Here is a 27004-nt window from a genome sequence, read left to right as displayed (position 1 = left end):
CCGAAATGCAGGACCAGGCACTTGGCCTTATTGAACCTCATCCCATTGGCCTTGGCCCATTGATCCAACCTGTCCAGGTCCCTCTGTAGAGCCTTCCTACCTTCAAGCAGATCAACACTCCCACCTAGCTTGGTGTCATCTGCAAACTTATTGAGGGTGCACTCAATCCCCTTATCCAGATCATCAATAAAGATATTAAACAAGACTGGCCCCAAAACTGAGCCCTGAGGGACACCACTGGTGACTGGCCACCAACTGGATTTCACCCCGTTAATCACAACTCTCTGGGCACAGCCATCCAGCCAGTTTTTTACCCAGTGAAGAGTACACTTGTCTATGCCATGATTCACCAGCTTCTCCATGAGAACGCTGTGGGGGACGATGTCAAAGGCCATACCAAAGTCCAGGTAGACAACGTCCACAGCCTTCCTTGCATCGAGAAGGCGGGTCACATGGTCATAGAAAGAGATCAAGTTGGTTAAGCAGGACCTCCCTTTCATAAACCCATGCTGGCTGGCCCTGATCCCTTGGCTGCCCTGCACTTGCCTTGAGAGCTCACTCAAGATGATTCTCTCCATGATCTTTCCCGGTACCAAGGTCAGACTGACAGGCCTATAGTTTCCTGGATCCTCCTTCCGGCCTTTCTTGTAGATGGGCGTCACATTGGCCACCCTCCAGTCGACTGGTACCTCTCCTGTTGACCAGGATTGTTGATAGATAATGGAGAGAGGCTTGGTGAGCTCTCCTGCCAGCTCTCTGAGTACCCTTGGGTGAATTCCATCTGGCCCCATGGACTTATGCGTGTCCAGGTGCACAAGCAAATCATTAACTACTTCCTCCTGGATTACGGGGGGGTTGTTCTGCTCTCCATCCTTATCTTCCAGCCCAGGAGGCTGAACACCCTGGGGGTAGCTGGTCCGACTATTGAAGACAGAGGCAAAGAAGGCATTAAGTATCTCAGCCTTCCCCTCGTCCTTGGTCGCAATGTTTCCCCCTGCATCCAGTAAGGGATGGAGATTCTCCCTGACACTCTTTTTGTTGACGTATTTATAAAAACTTTTTTTGTTGTCCCTTATATTAATGGCCAGGTTGAGTTCCAGCTGGGCTTTTGCCTTCCTAATTTTTTCTCTGTATAACCTAACAAGATCTCTGTACTCTTCCTGAGTTGCCTGTCCCTTCATCCAAAGGTGGTAAACCTTCCTTTTTTCCCTAAGTCCCATCAAAAGCTCTTTGTTCAACCAAGCCGGCCATTTTCCCCGCCCTTTAATTTTGCACCTCATGGGGACAGCCTGCTCCTGGGCCTTTAGGATTTCCTTCTTTTTGTCTTACTCCTTGTTCGTACCAAGAATGGAAAGAAAAACAGACTCTTGAGTAGGCTTCAAAGAAATAAGGCCATCTTGAATTCACATGCTTTTGGTTGATTTCTGATCCACTTCTTTAGGGATTAAAAAATGGTTGATTCCTACCTATGCATTAGGATGATTCCTACCTACACATTAGGATAATTACTACCTACACATTAGGTTGATTCCTACCTATGTGTGGATGCCCCATCCCTGGAAGTGTTCAAGACCAGGCTGGACGGGGCTTTGAGCAACCTGCTCTAGTGGAGGTGTCCCTGCCCATGGCAGGGGGGTTGGAACTCGATAATCTTTAAGGCCCCTTCCAACTCTAACCATCCTATGATTCTATGATTCTATCAGGCTTACAATGGCATAATTTTATTGACTTAGTTTTTCCTGCACTAATATAATTGCAAATAGAACCAGATCCCAAATGTTTTAACATTTTACACTTTCAAAGGTTGTAAGTTAAGTGACTTAAATATCTTAGCTATGAAAATCATCAGTAGCTATTTTGTAGAGTATACACTAATAGATGGATTTTGGGGAGGGAAAATTTCCTTGGTTTTCTGCTTTTGTATCTGTTATTAGCTCTGGAGTATATGTTACTGAAGTTTCTCTGCTCAGAACAGCTTTAATTCTCTGAAGTCTTCTTAAACATTCAGTTTAGAACTAATTTATTTGAAAATATGAAGTAAATAATTTCTTTACATTTAAGACTACATATGCTTTCATTGGCAGAAATCTTTCAAAAGAAATGTTTTTTTTTCTGTGGAAGGGAACAAGTGCGGTACCTTTTTATTGCAAGAGGGCAGCAAACGAAACTTGGACTTAGCTGTTTTAAACTGACTGTCTTATATTTAAGCCCTGCAGCTGTTGAAAAAGCACACTTTTATACATACCTGTTTTAAGTGTCCTGTAATGTAGGACTACAGTAAACATTCTTTAAAAATAATTTACACTGAGAGCAAATGTTTAGCATGTATACATAATCTCATGCTTGAGTTGCGAACAGCACACTCAGCAGCACTTTCCTCTTTTGAGATGAGTGTTCTTTGAAAACATCAGTGTTTCAGTGTTGTTAATTTTGAAGACCTTTATATTCACTATTTTTCTATTTCCTGAAAATAATTTATGTCTAGTCAAGTGAATAATACAGGTTTTCTCCTCTCAGATTTCCTCTTTTTCTGTCTGATAATAAGCACATCCATATTTATACATATACTTATTTACCGCCTCTTCTTTCACAAGTAAAGAACTATACTTGTAAGTTTTTGGAAAGAACAGATTTGTTTTTTCCAGTATGAAAGCAATGGTAGTTAGCACGTATTCAGCCTGAATTGATCTAAAATTTGAAAAACCTTATTTTGGAAACAGGAGACAAAAGCTGCCACACTTGTGCGGTACTGCGATCTAGATATTCACAGGGCAAGCGATACAGGTGGATTTGCCTTTGCTTTTACATTATTACTCCCACTTATGAAATAAATACCAAAAAGCTATTTACATAAGCTTAACATATGTTAAGGCCCAACTTCACTCCAGACTCCTCTTCCTCCCCAACACCAAGCAGTTCATGGGGGTGGGGGTCCAGAGTCAACCCAACGTGATTGTTTACTGTGTGTTTACAAAACAAGAAAGTATTGAAGAGTTTAATCTCCTACTGAAATTACATCCTAAAAAGAATGAAGAAAAAGCTGTGTATATTTTTATCCTATTTGCTTGATGAATATTTGAAAGCCTGTAAGGATAGGTAATAAAAATAAAGCTTACCTTGGCCCTTCTGTCCAGTGAAAAAAATCAGGTTATCTTGTAAAGCTGAGTTGTGGTTTGCCAACTGAAATTTCAAGCGGAATTCATAGTAGAAGGTGATATTTGGGATTGTAGAATAAGCTAGGAATGAGGTATAGCCAAAGACATCTGTGCCACTGAAACTCGGTTGACTAATATTAATAGCTGGATTAAAAAAAAATAAATTCAGTGTTAGGGCAAATTCTTTAACATACGTATTTGCAAGTTCTATTTAATAGCCCATTTAACAACTTGAAAACTGATAACTAATGATAACAATTTGATATGTTGTAATATTTTACCCACATGCAGATATAGTTTGGCTTTCCTCTGAGTGTAATCTCTTTATTTTTCAGCTTTTGAAAATAGGCTTACTTTACAAATTAATTATTGACAACTACTGCCATCTCCTGGATTCTAGATAACATTGTTACAAATAGAAGTACACTGCAATATTTACTCAAAACTCAGATAGAGAAAATAAAGCATACAAAGAAATTATCCTGCTAAAAGAACTGTCATCTCTGACTGTCATCTCAATTTTTCTCAATATTATGGGTCCTGTGTGGACAGTAATGCATCTGAGCGAAAGTGAGTACAAGGATATGCTGAAGAGGTTAAGGAAAAATAATTCTTTACAGGTAGAGAAATAATAAAAAGAAACATCATAAAAGGATGAAATTGCAGCACAGTGAATAGGACCTACATGAATTATATTGTTCACATTATTTGCTCCATCATTTCAACTGTCTGAACATTCAGGAATTGAGTATCTAAAAATGTGTAATTTACAGTACCGACAAATTATTTATTTATTTTTTTACTGTCATTTAGGTCCTGAAGAAGGTATATCAGCAAATGTCAACATGACACGTTACTTAAGGATTCCTGAAGGTAGGATAGCTATTTCTGAGAGCAAATTCAGTGAATGGCACACATCTATGATCTTCAACATGGATGCACCCAGAGTGTACATTTGTCTGAAGGCAAGAAGATGGGAGCTTTATCTTCAACCCAAAACATGACAAACATTCTGGTTTGGACCTTTAACTACACTGCAATTTTTCCTATAGTTTACCAGAACTAGGTACAAGAATTGCACTTAACTTTCAAGATCTCCATATGGGGAAAGCTTACATATAATCACACCTTCTGCACTCTCCCAAAAAAATCTGACATGCAATAAATTTTTGCTATATTGTAATACAAAAACATTTTCTTTCACATTGGTGTTTAATAACTGTTAGACTTTTTTCATTTCATAGTATTGCTTACCTATTTTTTTCTCTATTTATATACTGTAGGAAAGAGACATGTTGAGGCCCTAAGCCTCCCACTCGTTAGAAGTAATCTGCACATGTACACGATGGGTAGCAGTCATCTGACCAAATGAGGGCACCTGTAATATAGATGTCTACACCACAGCTGACAACCTAAGGTTGCTGCACTTTAGGTCAGTGGAAAAATTAAACACATCTAGGATGCAGTGTCTTTCATATAAAACACTTACCTTATACAGGTTAGGTGAACAGTGTTCTAAAATGCTTATTTCACCCCACCAAATACAAAAGTAGCGCTGGATTGTAAGTCAGAGTAAAGTATTACAGACTTCTAAAGTGGGATGAACACTACCTTCTCTGTATCCTGCAACTCCTTCTCATTCTACATGTTCTTTGTCTCTGGTCTTCATTGCCATACAAGCTAAATGATTTAGAAATTCTGGCCTCATTCTCTGTGAAATCGAGGAAAGATTTTTTTTCTGATTTTAAAGAATGGGAACTATAGGGCACTCAGGAAGTAAATTATTTGCACAAAGTTGTGCACAAAGTCTGGATTGTATTGAAGAATTGAGTCTAGATCTCTGAATGCCAGGATAGAACACAGTCACTAAACATTGTTTGCAAATTGACCTTTGAATTTCTTACCCCTGTGAGTCTGAGCATGGCGCCTTTCAAAACATCTGACAAGAAGCAATTTTCATAAATAATGTCTGTCTTTGACTACTTGAGCATCTCCTCTCAGCTCTTTATGGTCTTCTCATCCAGTTTTAACTGTGCATTTTGCTGGGGCCATGAAATATATTCAATTACATATACAGCATTGTAAGGGCTTAAGGCATCACCCACCATGCAATAGGTTCCAGATATGGTAACAGACACCATCAGCCAATAGGTTTTGGGATAAACAGTTTATCTCAGAATAACAGCACAGTAACAAATACAAATCAGTAGTACAATTACCCAAGTCAAAACAACAGTAAATCACCAATAGTGGGTTAAACTTAATATCTGGGCATACAAAGATTTACCTAACAGTGGTTATCAGGAGGCGGGCAGGAAGCAGGGCATGTCTTCTCCAGATGAGCAGCTCGGACCCACCAATGGGCTTATGGAATTTCAAATTCCCTGACTGGGCTGTCCTTTTTATTGTTGACTTGCAGAAACACCACCCTGCACTTGTCAATCAGCCGTCATACCCCATCCCTGCTCTCAGCTGTGCTGGTGCTCCCCTGTGTGTGCACGGTGAGGCTACTTGAAATGGCACGTAACCGCCCTATGGAGCCATACCTATATAAGGCATGTGGCCACCAAATGGAGAAATACTGCATAAGGCAACAGGAGCCCCACAAACAAGTTTTATGAAAACCATTATACATTGTTTTGGTTTACTTCTTCACAGTTTTCTCCACAGTGTTGAAGCAGTTTCTCACACCTAATAAAAGTCAAATGTGGTATCTAATATCTAAGAAAGACACTGAGGTACTGGAGTGTGTCCAGAGAAGGGCAACGGAGCTGGTGAGGGGTCTGGAGAGGAGTCTTATGAGGCGAGGTTGAGGGAGCTAGGGGTGTTCAGCTTGGAGACACGGAGGCTGAAGGGAGACCTTCTCAGTCTCTACAGCTCCCTGAAAGGAGGGTGTAGAGAGGCAGGGGTCGGTCTCTTCTCCCAAGTCACAGGCGATGGGACAAGAGGAAATGGCCTCAAGTTGCACCAGGGGAGGTTCAGGTTGGGTATCAGGAAAAATGTTTACACTGAAAGGGTTATTAAGCCTTGGAATGGGCTGCCCAGGGAAGTGGTTGAGGCACCATCTCTGGAGGTATTGAAAAGATGGGTAGATGTGGTGGTTAGAGACATGGTTTAGTGATGTTTTTTGTCAGTGTTAGGTTGATGGTTGGACTAGATGATCTGAATGGTCCCTTCCAACCTAGGCAATTCTATGATTCTATGATTCTAATTAACTACCCTATCCTTAGCAGGTAGGTACAGCAAGCGTTTACAAATAGTCTTCTCTACGTTGGTCTCTGAAGAGTAAAAGTATTTAGAAATGTTAATTAATCCTGAGTCAAAAGCTTATATTCCTGGCTAATTCAATATATCTAGCTTGACAGCTATTCCATATTTTATCTGTTTTTGGACTGCTGCTTATAGATTTTGTACTGCATTTTTAACCATGTTTCTTCTCTACACTAAGTATTATTTATCAAGAGATCTTTATTCAATCACATCAAAAAGTTAAAGGTTATCAGTAAATGTGCATCAGTGTAAAACACTGATCTTACATGCAATGACCTTCATTAGTTTGATTTTAATACAGACTAGCTTGCCACAGAATCATAGAATACTCTTACATATTTTTAACTTAAAAGTTAAAAAAAAAAAAAAAAAACCTGCATGAAAAATACAGTGATTGGTAAAATTGTGTCAAGATAACTCCACCTTTTCCTTTTATTCTCTTTCTTTTCATTATAAAGCTATGGAGCCAAGACTGTGCAGAAAATTATATAATTTTATAGCCCTCTTTTCTTGAAACACAGTCCTTCAAAACATTATTTATAAAATGTTTGGGGCTGGTTGAAATAGCAGAGGGCACAGGTAACCACACTGGGTTATTTCCCTTTTCCTGCCTAGACACCACGCAAGCTGATTTCCACTCTTGCTCTTGCAGTGTACAGTCTGAAGTGGTAAAGAACAGAGATGTGTCCCAACGGCTCTCATTATGAACCATGCAAAAACACACTCCAAATTAGCACTGTGCCTAAAACACACACCACTCCGACAGAGTACTGAAGCCTGTTATCAACTTTTTGTCCTTGATCTTGTCCTGTGTATCTCTCTCAGTCCTATGTCATTCATCATTGTCCTCTTCTGCATTCCCAGTACTGAACAAGTAATAAGGTATGATATGTCCCATTGCCTCACAAACAAATACTGACAAATTATCCCATTATATAAATATATTAATATGGTTGGCTACCTACTTCCCTAAGATTGTACATCTTATCTGAGGTAAGCATAAAAGTGGGAGGTAAAAAAACGAACTATAGTTTGAAAAAAATCTTAACAGAGAGAATATAGTGACAAAGAAGAAAGAGAATAATAGTTTCATTATCTTTGAATTTTCTGTTATGAGTTAAAATTAATGTTTCTTTCAGCATTCACTGCCAATATATCACGAACCACAGCTTTACAATACATTGCAAAAAACAAGACAGATGAAAGGGATAGAAAGAGATGAAGACTTCAAGCTACAGAATTACAATCAGATAATCCACTTTTTTATGTATTATCGTTGAGTAACTTTGAACTGTTATTAGCTCAGTGTCTGGCTCCAGGATCAGCAGCCATATACACTGTGGGATGAGTATTATTCAGTTCTCCTAAATACCAGCTCATGTATTTGCAAAGACAATATTGAAAAAGGAATGGAAATTACTACCAAGTATTGTAATTTCCAGTCTTTCAAGCTGTGCAAAAGTCTTGAGAAAAATGGCCTTTGTCATCACAAATTTCTGCAGCCACTGTTTCTCTTTCTGGTTTGCAGTATAGCTCTTAATAACCAAAACTTGCTCTTAAGCACAGAAATATTGATGAACAGAGTGCAAAATGTTTTCTTAGCTGAATTGAGAAAAAATATTTTAAAAGCAGCTGGGCTACTCTGCCTCTTAGTCATTGTGTTTCTAATGAAGCAGCAAGAAGACTGGACGTTTGAGCTACAACACATACTCCTGATGGAAGCAGCTCAGTTATATGAAGGAAATTATAACTGCATTTCTATAAATTCCTGTATATTTACAATTACCAATTTTAGATACTGATTTGCATGCAGATCTGTGGCACAAGGTTCTGGTCGGAACCTCCCTCTGTGCATTGCAATACATTAGAAGGTATTAAACCAGGGACTGCCCTACCATATGTGAAGGAAGAACTTGCTGCTGCAATTTCCTTGTCCTTTGTGCCTGGAAAGATGCAGAGAGATGGAGGGGACAGGGAGCTACCCAAGGACCAACCATGGAAATAAGGTGGAAGGCCTGCTGTACAGACATGTAATATATGTAGCATAATTTGGAAAGGAAAGGCAAGATGAGAGAGCTAGGCTGGCATTTAGAACAGAATTGAATAGACTATTTCAGTTGGAAGGGATGTACAGTGATCATCGAGTCCAACTGCCTGACCAGTTTGGGGCTGACTAAAAGCTAAATCATATAGTCAAGGGATTGTCCAAATGCCTCAAACACTGACAGGCTTGGGGCATCAACCACCTCTCTAGGAAGCCTGTTCCAGTGTTTGACCACCCTCTCAGTAAATAAATGCTTCCTAATGTCCAGTCTAAACCTCCCCTGGTGCAGATTTGAACCATTCCCACACATCCTGTCACTGGACACCAGGGAGAAGCGATCAGCACCTCCCTCTCCACTTCCCTGCCTCAGGAAGCTGTAGAGAGCAATGAGGTCACCCCTTGGGCTCCTTTTCTCCAAACTAGACAAACCCAAGGTCCTTAGCCACTCCTCATAGGGCGTTCCTTCCAGCCCTTTCACCAGCTTTGTTGCCCTCCTCTGGATGCATTCAAGGACCTTCACATCCTTCTGCAATTGTGAGGCCCAGAACTGCACTCAGTACTGCTGGTGAGGCCACACCAAAGATGAATACAGCGGGATAATCTTGACCATCTGGTTACACTGTGTCTGAGACACCCCAGGATGTGGTTTGCCTCTTGGCCTCTTCACCCAGCACACCATGAACTCACTCAGCCCGCAGTTGGATAACATTCCCAGAAGGATACTGTGAAGGACAGTATTAAAACCCTTACTAAAATCCCAGAAAACTACATGCACCATCTTACCTCCATCCACAAGGTGGGTGACCTTATCATAGAAGGATATCAAATTAGCTATACAGGACTTTCCCTTTGTTAACCCGTGATGGCTGTGCTTGATGATTGCATTATTCTTTAAAGGCCTTTCAGTAGTACCCAGTATAATCTTCTCTGTAATTTGTCCTGGAACTGAGGTTAAAATAACAGGTCTGTAGTTCTCTGGGTCCCTTGTTGTAAATTTGAATAACACTGCCTAGCTTCCAGTCATCATGGACCTCCCCAGACTCCCTAGACCTTTGGTAGATGATAAAGGGGGGTCCTGCCATAACATCTGCTAGCTCCTTCAGAACTGTGGGATGAATCGCATCAGTCCCTATGGACTTGTGAATATCCAGCCAATACAACTGGTCCCTTACAATTTCAGTGACCACAAATGTAAAGTCACTGTTCTTGCACTTGTGGTCCTCCAACTCAGAGGACTGAGTAGCCCAAGGTCTGACTGAGGAAAAAAAAGCATTGAATGCCTCCACTTTTTCTTCATCTCTATTAGTCAGATGACCGTCTCCAAGACATACGAGTCCAATGTTTTCTTTACACCTCCTCTTGCTACTAACATACTTAAAAAAGACCTTCTTGTTATCCGAAAGAACACTGGCCAGTTTCAACTCCAATTGAGTTTTGGCCTTTCGTGTCTTTCCCCTGCATAAACAAACCACAGCTCTGTACTCTTCCTGCAAAGCCTGACCTCGCTTCAAAAAAATCATACAGTTTCTTCTTCCTCTTGAGCTCCACGAGGAGTTCAGCCAAGCTGGTCTTCTGCCCTGCTTGCTCGCCTTACAACACAGTGGAATGGCCTGCTCCTGTGCTTTGCCAACTAGCATGACATTAAAGCTGTCTTCTTTAATAGGGAACCTTCTTTCCTCACCAGAAACTCTGGGAAGTGCAAGGACAAAAAGATAAGGGGTGCTGGAGCTGCAGGGTGGCGGGTGCCAACTGAGAGTTCGAGGTGGTAGTAGAAGACTCTTGACATCTGGAAGACTATTGTATGAGATGTTAGTGATCTGCATAATGGGTAATTCAGGTGTATGTCTTCACCTCCTCACCCCCAGTAAATACTTAGGTATTCCTTTTATTTGTCTTCTGGTATCAGTACTCATGGAGCCCGTGGGCCCTATTACCTTAGCTTATTTCTGTAATCTTAGGGACTAGTAACTTGTACTTCTGATTGGAAGCTGAGATTTGAAATAATAAAAGTGATTTCACTGCTCAAGGATGAAAATATGAATTTGAAAAACTGGTAATACATCAGTGACATTAACAGTGTGTGAGTGAGCCTATGTGTGTTTTGTACAATTATGATGATGTCCCTCACACTGGAGGGGAGGGGGAAATTAAGGCCCAACTCAAAGCAAATGACTCAGAAAGTAAATTGTCTTGAACAGGAAGAAGAGCAACCCTGATCAGCATCCCCCAAAGTCTCTTACCACTGACCAGAAACCTTGCGATGAAGTTCTTTTTTTTTTATCTGAGGAAATGCCCTTTGGGCATTTGCTGTCACCGAACCGCACAATTTAGTCTGCAGACCCAAACAACTCTGAAGGTGACATTGCGTGCCACACATAGCTGCTCAGAAGCAATCCGCTTGCAGGCTGATTGTCACTCTGCAGAGCTTGGAGCAAGTGACTATTCCCACTTCAGCACTTTGAAATGAATTTTATACATAGGGGGAATACATCCTACAGAAAACCTGCTGGAAGCCTTTGGGCTGTGAAGCATTGCCATAAATGCTGCTCAGAAACGTTTCAAGGGACACACCTACAGATTGCTGCGAACCCATGCTGTGGGTGGCCCTTTTCGGTGTGTGTTTATTAAATATAATGTCACAGTTAGGACTCCGTTTTATGTTGTCACATATGTACATATGTGAAACATAATGAAACTAAAACACTGAAATTTGGTCTAAAACACTGCAACGGACACAATTACTTGTCTTAGCAATGCACATTCCTTTGAAATCCTTCTCCTTCTAAATCTACCTTTGTGTTTACAAAGCACTTGCTCCTCATTCCTGGCTTGGCAAAATGCTTCATGTTACGACCAACAGCTTCCCAAAGAGCCCAGTTTCTCATGTAACATATAATCAACAACATCATCAAGAGTTTAGAAGTCCAGGTGTTCATTTCTATTCCTGGTAAATGATCCCCTTCCGCTTCACTCACATTTATGAGGCCGTCACAACTCCGCAGTACAATGATACCCTGATATTTCCTCTAAATTTTCTGCATCTCATCTGTCAAAATTCCTTCCACTCAGATATTTCAAACATACTGGCCCTATATTTTACAGACCATATCAGTTTTCTGTACCAACCGGGGAATACCTCCAGCTTGTACTTAGATGCAAGTGTTAAAAAAAATAGAAAAAGAAATAAAGGCTGATTAAAGAGACAATAGCAACTGAATAGTTTGGGGGTTGGGTTTTGGTTTTTTTGTTTTTGTTTTTTTTAGGTGAAGGAACAGTGTCCTAAACTCTGCTCATTTTGGTGAGATACAACAATAGTATTTTTAATAACCTAGGCTCATTATAACTATTTGACAGAATCTTCATGGCTGGAAAGGACCTCTGAGATCACCAAGTCCAACCATACACACACACAAGACCCCCACAATCTCAGGCACTAGAGCATGCCCTGAAGTGCCACGTCTACACGTTTCTTCAATACCTCCAGGGACGGTGACTTCACCACCTCCCTGGGCAGGCTGTTCCAGTGCCTGACCACCCTCTCAGTAAAGTCATTCTTCCTGATATCTAATCTAAACCTCCCCTGCCACAACTTCAGACCATTTCCTCTGGTCCTGTCATTATTCCCTTGGGAGAAGAGGCCAACACCCACCTCTCTACAACCTCCTTTCAGGGAGTTGTAGAGGGCAATGAGGTCTCCCCTCAGCCTCCTCTTCTCCAAACTAAACATGACCAGTTCCCTCAGCCTCTCCTTGTATGACTTGTTCTCCAGACCCCTCACCAGCTTGGTGGCTCTCCTCTGGACACGCTCCAGCAGCTCAGTGTCCTTCCTGTAGTGAGGGGCCCAGAACTGAACACAGCACTCGAGGTGAGGCCTCACCAGTGCCCAGTACAGAGGCACCATCACTGCCCTGCTCCTGCTGGCCACGCTGTTCCTGATACAGGCCAGGATGCCGTTGGCCTTCTTGGCCACCTGGGCACACTGCTGGCCCATGTGAAGCCGGCTGTCCATCAACACCCCTAGGTCCTTTTCAGGTTAACATCAGTGATTTGGCCACATTTATATTCAAACCATTATAATTAGAATTCTTCATTTTGAAAGAGTTGAAGCATGGTGATATGGACATCTCTCTAACTGTCTGAGCTCAAGCTTTCTCTTTGGATCGAGCAAGCACCACAGATTTTCATTTAACTCTTAGATAGTATGAAATGAAAAATCTCCCTGAGTGACGGGCAGTTCTAGTGCTAACTTAATCCTCACTTGCTTCCATAATGAGTTGTTGATATATCATCCTGAAAAACTTTTAAAAGCAGAAAAATCAAATATATAGGAAGTATTTTAAAAAGCATTTTTCATAAAAAAAAGTTCATAGCACTGTTGAAGGATGTGCATTCATTTGGTCTGAAATGGTGCTACTTGTAAACACTTTCATTCACCAGTGTGATCGTAAATACTGGAAGAGATTTACAATCAGCAAGAAACACAATACAAGCAACTTCTTACTAAATTAAATGTGAAAGGAAATTTATCAGACTAGGGCTTGAATCTTGGCTGCCTTTACACAACAGTACTGAAAAGTCGGAGCTCAATAACTGGGCTCAGGTTAAATGATATAGAACCCTTTATGTCCAGCTTAAAAAAACCAAAGTCACTTGGGAGATTGAGTCAAGCTGCCCATGTAGACATAGTCTCTGTTCCAAATTGTTGCATATTGATGACATGCATTGCTAAATATTTCCTGTTTTCTATTTTAGTAGTGACTAACTTCTTATTTCAGGCATCTCCACCCCTCTGAGTTGGAAGTCATGGGGGCATTTAACTCTTCAGCAGTGTTTATTTATGTGACAAATGTGCTTGCCTGCACATCCACAATGCAGCAGAGAGATACAATGGCCGGTGGGGAAACTCAATTTAATACCCTGTCCCAATTACTCCCAGCCCTATCCCACAAGCCATCAGCCCACCACAGGTCCATCTCTGCAACCCCAGAGGAGTATAGAGCCCAAAGGCAGGCGGGAACCCAAATTAAGGATTCAGAAGAAGGGGCATCCTGTCCGGGCCCCTCTCAAGCTGTCCCAGGGGACCCTCAGCCCTAGTGGCTGGGTGTGACATCCATCACAATGAGTCAACATTGGCTGGAGCACCTTTCATAGAGAGGGTTGTAATTGCCATGGGGTGTGGGACACATTACGGGATGCAGGTGAAGAGCATTTTGGAATAGCACAAGACTTATGGGATGTTTAAAGGAGAAACCAAAGGTGGGGAGGAAGGAATTAGGTGATTTGGGGAGGAACAGGTGTGAAAAAACAGAGGGATACAGGGACAAAAAGGGCCAGTCACATGTAAATAGTTGGCTAGTCTGTCCAATTCTCTGGCCGTGTACTTCGCCTGACCAGCACAGCCTGTCCTCTCTTCTAACTTATATTATCATCCCCTGTCGGCTCATTATGCCTTAACTGTGTAGCTTCTTGAGAGATATTTCAATATATAACGGTCAACTTGCAGTCACAATAACATGGTCATCTAGTGATAAAAGCAAGGAAAGTTGTGTAGTGAGAGAGACTGTATTTTACTATATACATTTGGAAAAATGTACATGCCTTTTGGAAGCTTTTCTTGCCATCTGAAACAAGCATAATGTAACTAAGATAAACTCACTGCAATCGTTCCCTGCCTGCTTAGACTGCAATGTGCTCCATCTGCTTCAAAAATGGAAGAAAAGTCCTTGTTAGCCCCAGGAGAATGTCTGTTTTTCCATATTTATATAGGTTAGTTTAATAGAAGTTACCGTCTGTCCTTAAATTTGTCCTTGTTTGTCAGATTTACGGTAGCCCTGTAGTTTTTTTTCACTTTTAGAATGTTGTGCATTGCCCATAAAATGATGTATTTTTAACTTGTCATGCCAAGCATTTTGGTTTGGGATGTACTTGGTTACTAAGTAGCATGCACTTGGTTACTAATCTTAATAGTACAGACAATATTAGGTATGTCTTAAGTGGGAGATGACTCCTTAAAAATGCATGTACCCAGACTTCAGATTTTATGGGCTACCTCTTTCTAATAAATTTATTATCTGGGCCACTTTTTTTTTTTTTTAGTAAACAATTAAATTTTTCACCTGTTTTATAATATAATTTACATTGTTCTACCATGGTAATTAGGCAATCTATCATTATCTTCAAATACCTCACCAAATGTATGTCTTTGATGCTGCCAGGGCTATCCCTAAGCCTGCACGCAGCATTCCCTGCACTGTGGCTCTTTCTCCCCTCTGTTCAGTTTTAGCATATGTGATAAAAAGGCCTTTTGCAGCTCATTTTGTTTCAATGCAACGCTCACCTTAACAAGACTTCTCTCTGTGCTCAGTTTATTTCTATTCCTTCTAAACTCTTCAGACAGTTCAATAAAATAATTTTTCATATTTCAATAGTTTTTTATGTTGTGGGCTTATCGGCCCTAGATTTATAATCTGTTTTATGAATCTGGGTGCTCTTCCCTGTGTTGGTCGCTTACAGTGGTGATCCAGACAGTTTTCCCTTTACAGCCAGTAAAATTTCATTCTTTCTGTGCTTTCAAAGCCTTCAGCTCTGTAGTCTAATCAAGCTAACAAATTTATGTACTTTCTTTCAATTTAGACTCCCCCAATTTTTACTCAGACTCTCACTTTAGAGACAGGTGACTACAAAGGGTTGTGGAAGAGCCTTACTGAACAGGGAAAAAGTGTGAGATGATACTCAGTGTTGACAGATGTAAATTGAAGTGGATCACAGAAACAGTCCCAGCCTTAGACACAGAACAGTGGGCTCTCAACTCGACATCAGCATTCAAAGAAAGAGGTCTTAGGAGTTTTAATAATCAGTTTCATGAAAATGTCAGTGTATTCATAAAAGGAAATAGAATGGCAGAAATGGTTAAGGAAAGGACAGAGAGTAAACCAGAAAAATGTCAAACACCAGTATATAAAGCAGTGCCATTATCACATCTTGAATATTGCGGTCAGCTCTGGACCCTAGTTTTGAAGAGGATGCAGTGGAACTGAGGAGGAACAAAGAAAGGCAGCCTGGGTGACTAAAGATACAACATGGCTGGTGTCCCAGATATGATTGAATCAACTTGGACTATTAAGAAATAATTTTAGGAAGGTTATAATAAGGATATGTATAAAATCAGGAGAGGCATGGAGAAGGTCCACAGGGAAACATTCATAAAACACAGAACAACCCTGAAACATCCGTTCTAACACAGAAGCTTAAGGCATTAATGTCATTAGCAATTGGTGCATGTAAGCAAACAAATGAAAGGACTTCTTCACAACTTATACATTTAAACTCTGGAGCTCTTTGCCATAGGATGTTGTATATCAAGTTTACATGGACTCAAAGACAAATTAGAGAGGTGCATGGAAGAAAAGCAACCAACCCCAGCACATGAAGGTCTTGTGCTGCTGCAAGTTAAGAAAGATTACCAAGGAAGTATCATACATGTTTCATACACTTCCCTACATATTTGCTATTGGCTGTCAATTATCAGAGTTAGATGAAAACATGGATAAAACATAAATGTTTGTCTACTGAAAATTTTGGAAACAAAAATTTTAATTGAGGTAAATATGTATATACTATGAAGGAAAAGGCAATGCAGACTTTGATCCAACCTGAACACTGCTTAATATTTACTTTAAAAGGCCCTTCATATGCACTCCTGAATCAGCTCAGAACCAGTGATTATTTTATATATGCAGATTTTTTCAATCATTTCTTCTTGTTACATTGAGTGTTAGGGGAAAAGAATACCTTGGATGTTCACACACAGGAATTTCTGACCTAGAACAATCATTTTAATCAATGCTTGAGGAATAAAAGCCCTTCATATGATAATATTAGTCAAAATGACCTATTTGTTTGGCTTTATTAATTTCCCTTCATCTCGTTTCCTGTTTCATAGCAAAGCACTTGGTAACTTTTAATTTGTTCCTCTTTTTGACCTAAGAAATTAATCAAATTTTATTTTATTTACAAAATGTAAAAATTAATGCTTCCCTAAGTAGAGGAAAAATCAAACTACAGGAGAAATTAATTTCTCCAAAGGAGGTCTCAATCAAATCTCTGTCTCAGCTTTTCTCCAGGTGAATTACTAAAAAATCTGACACCACCTGGTTTTTCCTAGCTTGTCTACTCTCAACTTCTTCGATCCCTCTGTCTTCCTTTCTCTGGCTGACACTTATGAAACAACACACAGGGAGGATGCTCAGCTCAGACATTCTTTGCTTGTGGCTGGATTTTCAGCTGTGTTTGTAGGTGGGGTGATGGTCACTTTCAGGGTTTTGCCTTCAAAGCATTTGACTTGTTTCTTACCACGGCTTCTTGAATGATAGAAACTATGACCAACGCACGAAGAACAGGGTTCTTACCATCACTACAGATGATGCCAGATCTTCCGTATGGACAAAGGCAAACAGCATCTCGTCTGGACTTTGGAAAACACGTAGCACCATTTCCACATGGATTTTCATCACAGGTTGCAAACTGGCAGAGTTTTCCGGAGTAGAGTTTAGGGCATTCACAAAACCAGTTTTCTGAATTGCTGACAAATTTAAATTAAAAAACAAAAAAATATGTGTAAGTACCAAAATGCACTTAAAAAAACAGGATGGGTTTTACACTCACAGAAGATCAGTCACATTTGACTTATGGTTGTAATATATTTCTACTGTTTTTACTCTCTTATTTTTTTTTTTTTTTGCTTGTGTAACTGGCATTAGAGATGCCAGAATGCTTTATGGGTGACTTGAGTTGACAGGTTCTTTTGGGCTTAATTTTATATTTTAATTTATCTTTCCTTTCATGGTAAGATATGTGACTTTTCTAATGTCTCACTAGTTATTTGTGCTGCTGCTTTCATAACACAGATGAAATAACTGCTACAGAAAAACAGCTCTTCTATTATATCTGAAAGAAAGAAAGTGAACACAAAAAATGTAAAGTTACTAGTTTACTTTGCAAATGGAAACATCAATTCTACATTCAGGTATTGCATATAGCTTGTGACAACACAGTAAGATGTAAAGAAAAACTGAAATATGAATACTTACAGTAGTGATTATATTGAAATTGAACTAGAATAAACAGGTAATATCTCTACTTTCAAACATCATCTATTCTCAGCCATAGAAAGAATATTAGAATAGGCAAGGGAAAAAATAAGTTGTAATCAGTCTTGAGGGGTGATAAATACAAATGTGCATATTCTGTTTGTATGAATTATCTTTTTTTTTAGTATACAAAGATAGCACGATGACAGATATGGTAGGAAAATCTAAATCAGAAAGGAAAAGCATGAGTGTAAGACATTTCTGTCTTACATAGGAATGTAATCTTACAATCTATTACTTATTACAAATATAATTTCATTAAAGGTCTTACTTGATTTTCCCCTGGTTCTATGACTGAAATTAGATGACAGCTAGATAGGTCAGTTCATGTGATTACTACACATCCTCAGTATTGAACAGAAACATGTCTGTCTTATACTTGATAAGGTCACATGTGCCCGTGGGTACGAATGCAGAAGACATGACGGGAGCTGTATCAAAGCACAGCCATTATGTTTTTCCAGATAATAGCATAATCATTAGGATGTTCAGTGATAAAATGTCAAAATACGTGTGATTTCTGAAAATCTGTTCGCTGCTTATAATGTCCATGCAATCAGGTTAGGGAAAATAATCTGAAGCTGAGAGAAGTCCTGTATTTTTCACAAGAGGGAAATAAGTAAGTCTTGTGACAGTCTTTGTGCATAGCAGTTGATTAGTGTGTTTCTAAACTGACCACCCGCAGTTCTGGGGAGCGAGAATCTCAGCTGGAGAGTCTACCAGAACGAATCTCATGAATAATGCCTCCAGACACCTTTGCAAAAGAAAATTGCTATCAGCTGCAATAATAAATTTCGGTGTGTAGCCTATTCTATTTATAGATCTGCTGCAGACACCAGGAGAGGAATGTAAATGAGATACTGGATTGCTTTCATTTGTGGAGCGTCGAGAAACCTGCTTTCAATGATTTTAATATCAGCATTACACAGTTAAGCTAATTAAAAAAGCAATAATAAACTGGATTATTCCTGGAAATCTAGAATTGATGGTGATGATCTCTAAAACTAGTTATCAAATGTGCTTCTGTTTGTTTATAGAAGCAAGACAGAACATTGCTGCTGACTGCCAAAATACAGAGACTTTAGTCTTCACCTTTAAAAAAACAATTTTCATACATTCTTCTATTGAGCTGCATATGTCAACATTGGCCATTTCTTTTTATAGTTTTAACTTTGCTACCGTGGAGAAGATTAAAAATAACAGGTCTTATAACAAATTTTAAGGAGTTTATTGTTATCAAGATGAGCAATGTTCTAACATTTCACTATTGATGCCATAACATCCTCATAACAAAGAAGAGTGATTCCCAATGAGGCAAAGAAAACAGTTTTTAAAATATTCTACAAAACAATACAAAGCTTGAAAATATAACAGCTAACTGCACAGAAAAAAAATAACACAGCCAATTGACAACAATTAGTATACTGAAATACGAAGTCCCAAATGACTTATTATTGTCTCTCAAAGCAGTCTGTCACAGTACTTGGTTAAGAAGAAGATAAAGTCTCCCTTATTCTGCTGAATTAATCTCAGCTGCCAGAAACACATAAATGCTTGAATGACCAGGGACTTCTCTTCTCCCAAGTGGATTTCACAATTTCATGATATCCTGCTATCCTTTATAAATGCAAGAAGCAAATGAAGGGTGAGAGCAAATCAGAATGGTAATATCTTTTGCCTATGCTGTCCACCTGTGAATGGCTCCAAGGAAAAGGTACTGGGTAATTACATACATAAGCTGAAGAAAGTGAATAATGCATGAAAGAAACAAGGAAAATATCAGAATTCTGAGGCTGTAAAATTAGAAACAAATTTGGAATGTTTTGCTGAACTGTGTTATATGTCTATATTGGTGTTTGAGTTCAGATCCAGAGCACAGTTTTGAAATAAACCACCTTGTTGTCTCCAGTTGAAATGCCTTGGTTCACAGCGTGGAGTGGTCTCAAGAGTACATGAACTCCATTTCTTTCAGAAGAACCTGCACCAGAAGACTGTCTCATGCCTCAGGTACTCCAGTTGCTAATGGGCATTCAGTCTGTGGGGCCAGACTAGGTCTAGTATGAGTAAAGCTCCCTGAAATATGAGTAATGGGATGTTGGGTCCTCAGCACTAATCAATTTGCCCTGTAAATCTACTCCTATGGAACTACATTATCTGCTAATATAGATAGAATCATAGAATCATAGAATTGTCTAGGTTGGAAGGAACCTTTAAGATCATCTAGTCCAACCATCAACCTAACACTGACAAAAACCATCACTAACCCGTGTCTCTTAGCACTATGTCTACCTGTCTTTTAAATACCTCCAGGGATGATGCCTCAACCACTTCCCTGTTCCAATGCTTAATAACCCTTTCAGTGTAAAAATTTTTCCTAATATCCAACCTGAACCTCCCCTGGTGCAACTTGAGGCCATTTCCTCTTGTCCAATCACCTGTGACTTGGGAGAAGAAACCAACCCCTGCCTCTCTACAACCTCCTTTCAGATGCAGATTTATAAGCCATGAAAAGAAAATCAGGCAGCTGTGGTATATATTACATATTAAAAAAGGCTCCAGATTTTAAGCTGGGGTACTGATAAACTCCAGAAGAAGATAGAGAAGAAAACCTAACCATCCAGAATCATATGAAGGAAGAATGTCAAAAACAGTAAGAGAAAATGGGAGAAGACAGAAATAGCATAGAAAAGGAGCAGAAGAGACAAGAACAATAGTCCTAGAGCATCATCACCTCAGGTCACCAGCCTTATGATATATGACGAAAAAAGTGTAAGGAAGATGAACTGTTCTCTGACATTCTTATAATCCTCCCTGAAATGGTAAGGGATACACTTTTCATTACCATTTCCCATGTTAAAATATTCCTTTGATCTTTGCTCTAGACATGAGATTGGGAAGAAAATCATCAAGAGGCATTTGCATGGTATGACATCATATTGGTCATTCAATAATACAAATACTTCTCCTTGAATCAGTACTACATCAGTGACCTGATTTAATGAAATCAAAGTTTTGTGTAAGATTGACACCTTTGAGATGCCAACACAGGTTTTGATAATTTTTTTTCTTTAAATCTTGCACAATGCAGAGTAAACTGCATTGTAACACATTAACAATACAGTCACAGCTGTGTTTAACCACAGATTTTGACTTTTAAACTAAGTCTGTGTTTAAAACAAAAGATAATCCCCTGGTATAATGTGTCATAGACATCATTTGTACTCTAGTGATACAGTGCTGTGGTTCTGCAAAGCATAGTATAACTTTCTATAAGCCTGTGCTTTTTCCATCTCTAAAGGGAATGTTATGCTGTGTGATTCCCACTGAAAGCACTGTACTCGCCATTTGTGTAGTGGTATGTGAGAGGGCTTCCCTGAAAGGAAGCGCACTCAACACCCTTTAATCATGACAGTGCCAAGCTGAGAGTGTAAAAAACTAAGTGTCGCAGTGGGTTCAATATTTGACGACACAAGTTCTTTTAGTGATCTCACTATATTGTCTGGGATAAAGCTATAGAAGTTGGAGGGAACAGCTTCCCATGCTTCTTCAGTTAATAAATAGTAGATGCAATTCAGTTTTTTATTAAAGTTGTTACTATTACTTATTTCTAGTGCCATTTTGTTTTAAATTACTGGAAACTGAAAGGAGCATCATACTTTATCAGCTTAAACTTTAAGTTGAATTACACTTCATGCAAAGACTTGTTGAATCTCTTTCTAGAAAATACCAGGATAATGTAAAGATGATTAGGATCTTCCTTTGAAAGCTTTGTGTAATAGCCAAATCCACAGAAACTCATTGTGGCCAGAAGGATAACCTTATTTCGTCAATAATCTTAAAAATATCATAGGACAATATATAAAGGAGGCGTTTCTTCCTTGTGCACAGCAGGCGTTTTTCTAGTATATAATATATCTGCCAATCTTTCCTTGTATTATACAGCTCCAAAAAATCAATTCGGCTTTCCTGCTGCTTTAGTCCTTTCACCCAGGTTTCCTCAATTACAGTATCTTCTCTAGATCTGAGTGCTTTTGTTAGCTTTACGGTTTTGAATCCTTTTTTCCCCTATCAGGAATGATTATTCTGCAGCCTCTGGTGATTCACTTTAAGTTTTGTTTCCTTTCACTGAAAGCACTTTCTAAACTGCTTCTCTCTATATAAACAACCACTGACAGGCTCACTCTAAACCAAGTCTAAATCACTTGTGAACTAAATTGGTTTTGAAAACTCCTAGGGAAAATATTTCCAGATTGGCTGGTTGCACTTGTGGAAAAAAAGCTTTTGCTTTAAATTTTCTTTGAGGCAGGCTTATACTCAGAGTTATACTCAGAGTCCACGGTTCTAGCAGGGACTAAATAGGAGCTCACATTTAAACGATACTTCCACATTCTTTGATCCAGGTTGAAAGTATTGTAGCGGGAAGGTTCCAATTTCAATTCAAAAAAAGGAGAACAGGAGTGACAAAGAGGTTCCAGCACCTCACTTGCCTGCTGCCAACATACAAGAATGGTTCATCTGAAACAGAAAACTAATTTATAGGACCAAACTAAGAAATTTTATTAAACAGATGCTTAATTCATCCCAGGCATCTTATCATTAAGTGTATGTATATGAGTTTTCTTGAACAAGAATCCACTCCTGAAACAATATCTAAACCTTAAAAAGTTCACTGGAGTTGTGTTTGAGTTAGTTTTGACTTGGGAAGGACAGAATTCGGTTTATCAAAATGATGAAGGAGGAAGAGCTCTTGCTTATTGGCAGAACATCTATTTCATATCCTCAAAGATGTCAGTATTTTCAGGAATTTAGGATTGTCAACATTTATTTTAAAATATAGTAATTCAAATATCTCACACAGTACTATTTAACTTTTCAGGATCATGAAGTGTCTTCTGGAGCCTTTATAAAGCCTCTTTAACCCCCATTTTCCACTCAGATGGTGAATACAGGTGATTCCCCATCACATGAGGGATACACATCCATTAACTTATATGATGCATAAAAAGTCCTGTCCTGTAATGTGACAATTATGACCATTTCTGTCACACAAGAGGATACACAATTGTAGTATCAAGCACTTCTGAACACATAACACTTAATGGTGAATGGTAAAAGATCCCTCAGAAAAAAAGTACAGCAAGCAATGGTTGGTGAGAACAACTTATGTGGGCAATAATCCATTCCCTGGCGACATCTAGGAAGAGGAATAACGTTCTGTCAAGCTGGGTCCATTGCAAGGGCTGTAATTAGCTCTGACACCATTCCTTTCCCCAGACTCCCCAGTTTTCTCAGTTAAATCTACATTTTCTCTTTCCATGTGCAGTATGGGAAAAATAATAAATAACTCTCTGCTAAAGTTTGCACAGTGGCAAGCGAAATGTAGCCCCGTGTTCCTTCTCCCTATGCATTACAGCAAATATGATAAAATAATGCCATAAACTAATACATATTTTAAAATGTACTTTTCTTTTACAATGTCACGGTTGAAATTAATATATTAATAATGCGCTGCTGACCTAGTCAGTAAAGATGGTAGTGCAGGACACCACAGGAACTTTTACACATTCTTTGAAAGAGTTAACTTGAGGTATAACTAAAAGTCATTTGCCTACAGAAAATATTTTTTCAAGCTCCTGGTCAAATGACGTTAATGGCTAATGACATAGGAGGCTGTAGCCTCTCAAATATCAAATCCTAGGAATGTTGTGAGCTGAGTTTATTTCTATTAACACCTGAATATAAACCTATTATGAAGCTTGAGGTGATATACGAATGACATAAGAAATTGCACGTACCGTATTTCCTACAAATTTAGTGCTTATGAAAGGTGGTAGATTAGCCAAAATTCTCTGGTTGGCACAAACTAGATAATGTAAATCTCCTTACCAATGACCAAGGTAATTGCTCTGCCTCAGAAGATAATTCACACCTCTGTGCCTTTTCAATCTGTGGTTTCTTTGACTGACAAGAGCTTTAACTCTAATATAGGTAACTCCTAGAGAATTGAAATAAGACTCTGGGAAGTTACCAAAGAGCTTTGTACAGTCCTCAGACCAGAACATCATCAGTCGCATGATGTAACTGAATTGGTAGGTGAAGTTTGTAGAATGCTGATTTTCAGGAATCACCTCACATATACTGGGTGATAAAGTCTAGAGCTAATTCTTATCTTAGCCCAACAGTGGTGCTTCATCACTGGAGATATATTTAATTATATTGTAAGCATGGAGTGTGTGCTACTGCAAAAGCAACACGGACCTGTCCTGAAATCCAGGAAAAAGAAAAAAATCTAAGCACCCTAGCTCTTTGTGGTTCTTAGGACAACAATAGTAAAACTGGGCTCCATCAGGCATTGTATTCTCATGTTGAATGTAGTATAAAGACTTCCCACTACAACAAAATACCATTTTTTGACCTCTAAAACAAAACACCTCTTAAAACTTCTGTGTGTCTATCATCTGTCTTTTTCTACCCGTTCCTTTGAGATTCACTTACTGTCTCGCTGTAGTTCAGTTATCTTCCTCTACGGACGCGAATAAGGAAGAAAGCCACAACACTGATGACTTCTACAACCTTTCTTTGGGGTGCCATCAGCTCTCAGAAACAATAAGAAATCACTGCACCACAGGATTTCTGTTCATACATTAACTGAACTGCTGGAGGTTAAGGAAAACTTCATAGATCCCCTTTGCCCATGGGTCTACAATTTACAATTAATTCTGACTAAGTTACTTCTTTAAAAGATATCAAAGGTAAGTCACAAAACCTGAAACCAAAAAGCAGTTAGGAACACAAGCACATTTGAAGGACCAAATGTTGACCTGTCTACCACACCTTTTTCCTCATGCAAATTAAAGATAACATACAGGAGACCGCGCAAACCTTTTTTGAAGACTAATTGCTTAAGCTTGCACAACTATTTGAACGTCAGAAGTACAAGAGAATTGCTGAGTACTAGAACTACGGACAACACTGATTGAAGTCAAAAGTTAGCAATCACTGTGTGCTTTCAATTTTTTTTACAATATCGTCTTTATCAATAGCTTGAGTTGTTCTGTCGTGTAGGTTGACCTTTTACTTTGATTGCTGCCTCAGCTCTGAATTTCACACATTTCTGGATGATGGCTATGACTTATGAAGGATATAAGGTGCCCTAGAAACTGTGAAATCAACTGCTATAAAAATGACTGATGGCATTTTTCAAATGTGCAAGAACTGTTACTGTTAGAGTTTTGCTGTTGTGGAGAATTAGGATAGTTGGGTGACACACCAGGCTAAACCAATGCAGAATGCAATGGTAAAAGTCTGTTTTGCAACTCACCTTTATAATTGGTACAAAAGGCCATTTGTGTACCATTTTCTCAAAGAGACCTAACTTAAAACGCTATGAGATTAGTCTCTCTCTAGGTTGTACTCAAGAGGTCAGGTAAGTCAGGTAGTCTGACTTATTTGCAGCAAAAGGTAAATGACTGTCTTGAAGAAATAAATTATGGGTGAATTTATGTTAGAGAAAAAACATTGCATCGCAGCATCATTAGCAGTTCTGTTATCTGCTTCCAGATTTCCTTCAGAGAAACAAGTCAGTTCCTCTTCCTTGATACCATTATGCTGATCTATTTATGCAGAAGAATAACCCAAATTCAGACTGGAAATACATATGTAATCATTTACAGTTAATCATAGCAGTGTTGAGAGTAGTTTTGTGGGAAAAGCAAGTTTCGGATTTTACATTGTTTTCTGGATATAAAGTGTCTATAAGTAAGGATAAGCAAGATAGTATCTGTGACAATATGTACCTTTGAATGTCAATGAACTTCTTCGCGTCTTCTGAACATTTTTTATTTTCCAGTGTACATCAGCATGATGTCTATCCATATATGATAAAAGTACTGGAACAACTGCTAATGACGACCTGATATTGCACTGTCTCATTCTAATGTCTGAGTATTTTACAGAGGTGGCTGTTCGCTGCTGGGTGGAACGAATGGCTTTAGTCTCTAGCTCACTATGTACTCTTCTGACAGAAAGGCTTCTACCCCATTGATTCAGTAGCAAGGATGGTGATTTGAAAGGTCTATCAGTATTTTTGCAATAAAGTTTCAAGGCTATGTCTACACAGCAGAATGAGGAGATCGTGGAAGTAGAATTAGACATATTCGACTCAGCTTTAATAATTAGCACTCTTACCACCTGCAGTGAAAACATGGCAGGATGTTTCATCCTGGCTGCTAATCCTTCAAGGAAAGCAGAGCTTACGTTCAGTTTACTAGCATGTATTGATATTACTACTCATTCTGCCTTCATGAAAACTACCTTAGTTGTGCCTTTTCTAGAACGAAATATCTCTTCATTTTGCTTTATAGGCATGCCCTCTGTGTATCCATAGAAACAAGCAGAGAATGAACTGTGATGCCTTGTAGTGACACGTTTGCTTTGAAGTTGCCACATAATGGAAGTGAGAGAGCCATAAAAAGAAAAGAAAGGAAAAAATAACACAGAGGGCTAATGCAGCCAGAGGAAAGAATATGCTTTAACCCTTCCTGTTTACTTCCTTCATTAAACTTTTAATAAGCATAGTTACCAAATCCATATCGTCTGCAATATTAATGCAGAAATGTCTTCCTTTGATATCAATACTTCTATATGTGAACCACACATTAGAGCTAGTAAGCATGATTGACTATTCCAACAGTTCAGTTAATAGGTTGGGGAAGGAAGTTACATATCCTGCTTGTGGGTACACATTGATTTGGTAATGACAGTAGGTGCCTGGAGTTTTCCCAGGTGTCTAGGTTCAGTTGGCTCAATCAGGATAGCTCTACTGAAATCTGTGGTGCTCTTGAAAAGTCATAGCTTTTCACACGCTGTAACACAAATAGGCATAACTAGAATTAGAAATTTAATTTTGGTGTGCTCAGATGGAAGAGGGCAAACTGGAATCCCATTCTCTACTTCTGACTGCTTACACTTTAATATTAGAGATTTATTGACAAAAAGAAAAAGTAACCCCAGAGTAGCAACTAGAACCTCAGTTCTCTCTATTTCTGTTTTATGTCTGATCAACGGTAGGGGCAGGTCCCCTACTGATTATCCCTGGTCCAGAGCAACAGACCCTTCCACTCTTGCATTGCTGGCTGCAAAGTTCTTCACTTCTGAAGAGAAGGTGAAAAATGCTCCCAGAAAGCTTCTGAGGGACCTGGATACTTAAAGACTAAACCTAGAACAGGGTCTGGAGTCCAAAGGTTATTTGAGACCTGTACCATAAATTACCCTAGAATCATAAGAACTTGATAGAATCTGAGGTTATGTAGCATTTTTATTTTACAGGTATAAAAATTAAAAATACAAATGTCATCTGTGCTAGCCAAATGATTATACAACTAGAG

At 39.1% G+C, this 27004-nt stretch overlaps 1 protein-coding gene across 1 annotated transcript in view; it reads right to left on the bottom strand.

The window, feature by feature from the left end:
- Positions 1 to 27004, bottom strand: part of EYS (eyes shut homolog) — an 895325-nt gene that overhangs the window by 43080 nt on the left and 825241 nt on the right. Inside the window, exons 42-43 of the mRNA XM_074153627.1 lie at positions 16878 to 17050; positions 3117 to 3299 (exon numbers count right to left, since the gene is read on the bottom strand). Coding sequence (XP_074009728.1) covers positions 3117 to 3299; positions 16878 to 17050 — 356 coding nt within the window. The remainder of the gene's footprint in view (positions 1 to 3116; positions 3300 to 16877; positions 17051 to 27004) is intronic.

The sequence above is a fragment of the Numenius arquata genome, chromosome 9 (genome assembly GCF_964106895.1).
Source record: "Numenius arquata chromosome 9, bNumArq3.hap1.1, whole genome shotgun sequence".
Taxonomy (NCBI): Eukaryota; Metazoa; Chordata; class Aves; order Charadriiformes; family Scolopacidae; genus Numenius; species Numenius arquata.
This window is presented reverse-complemented; position numbering and strand designations above follow the sequence as displayed.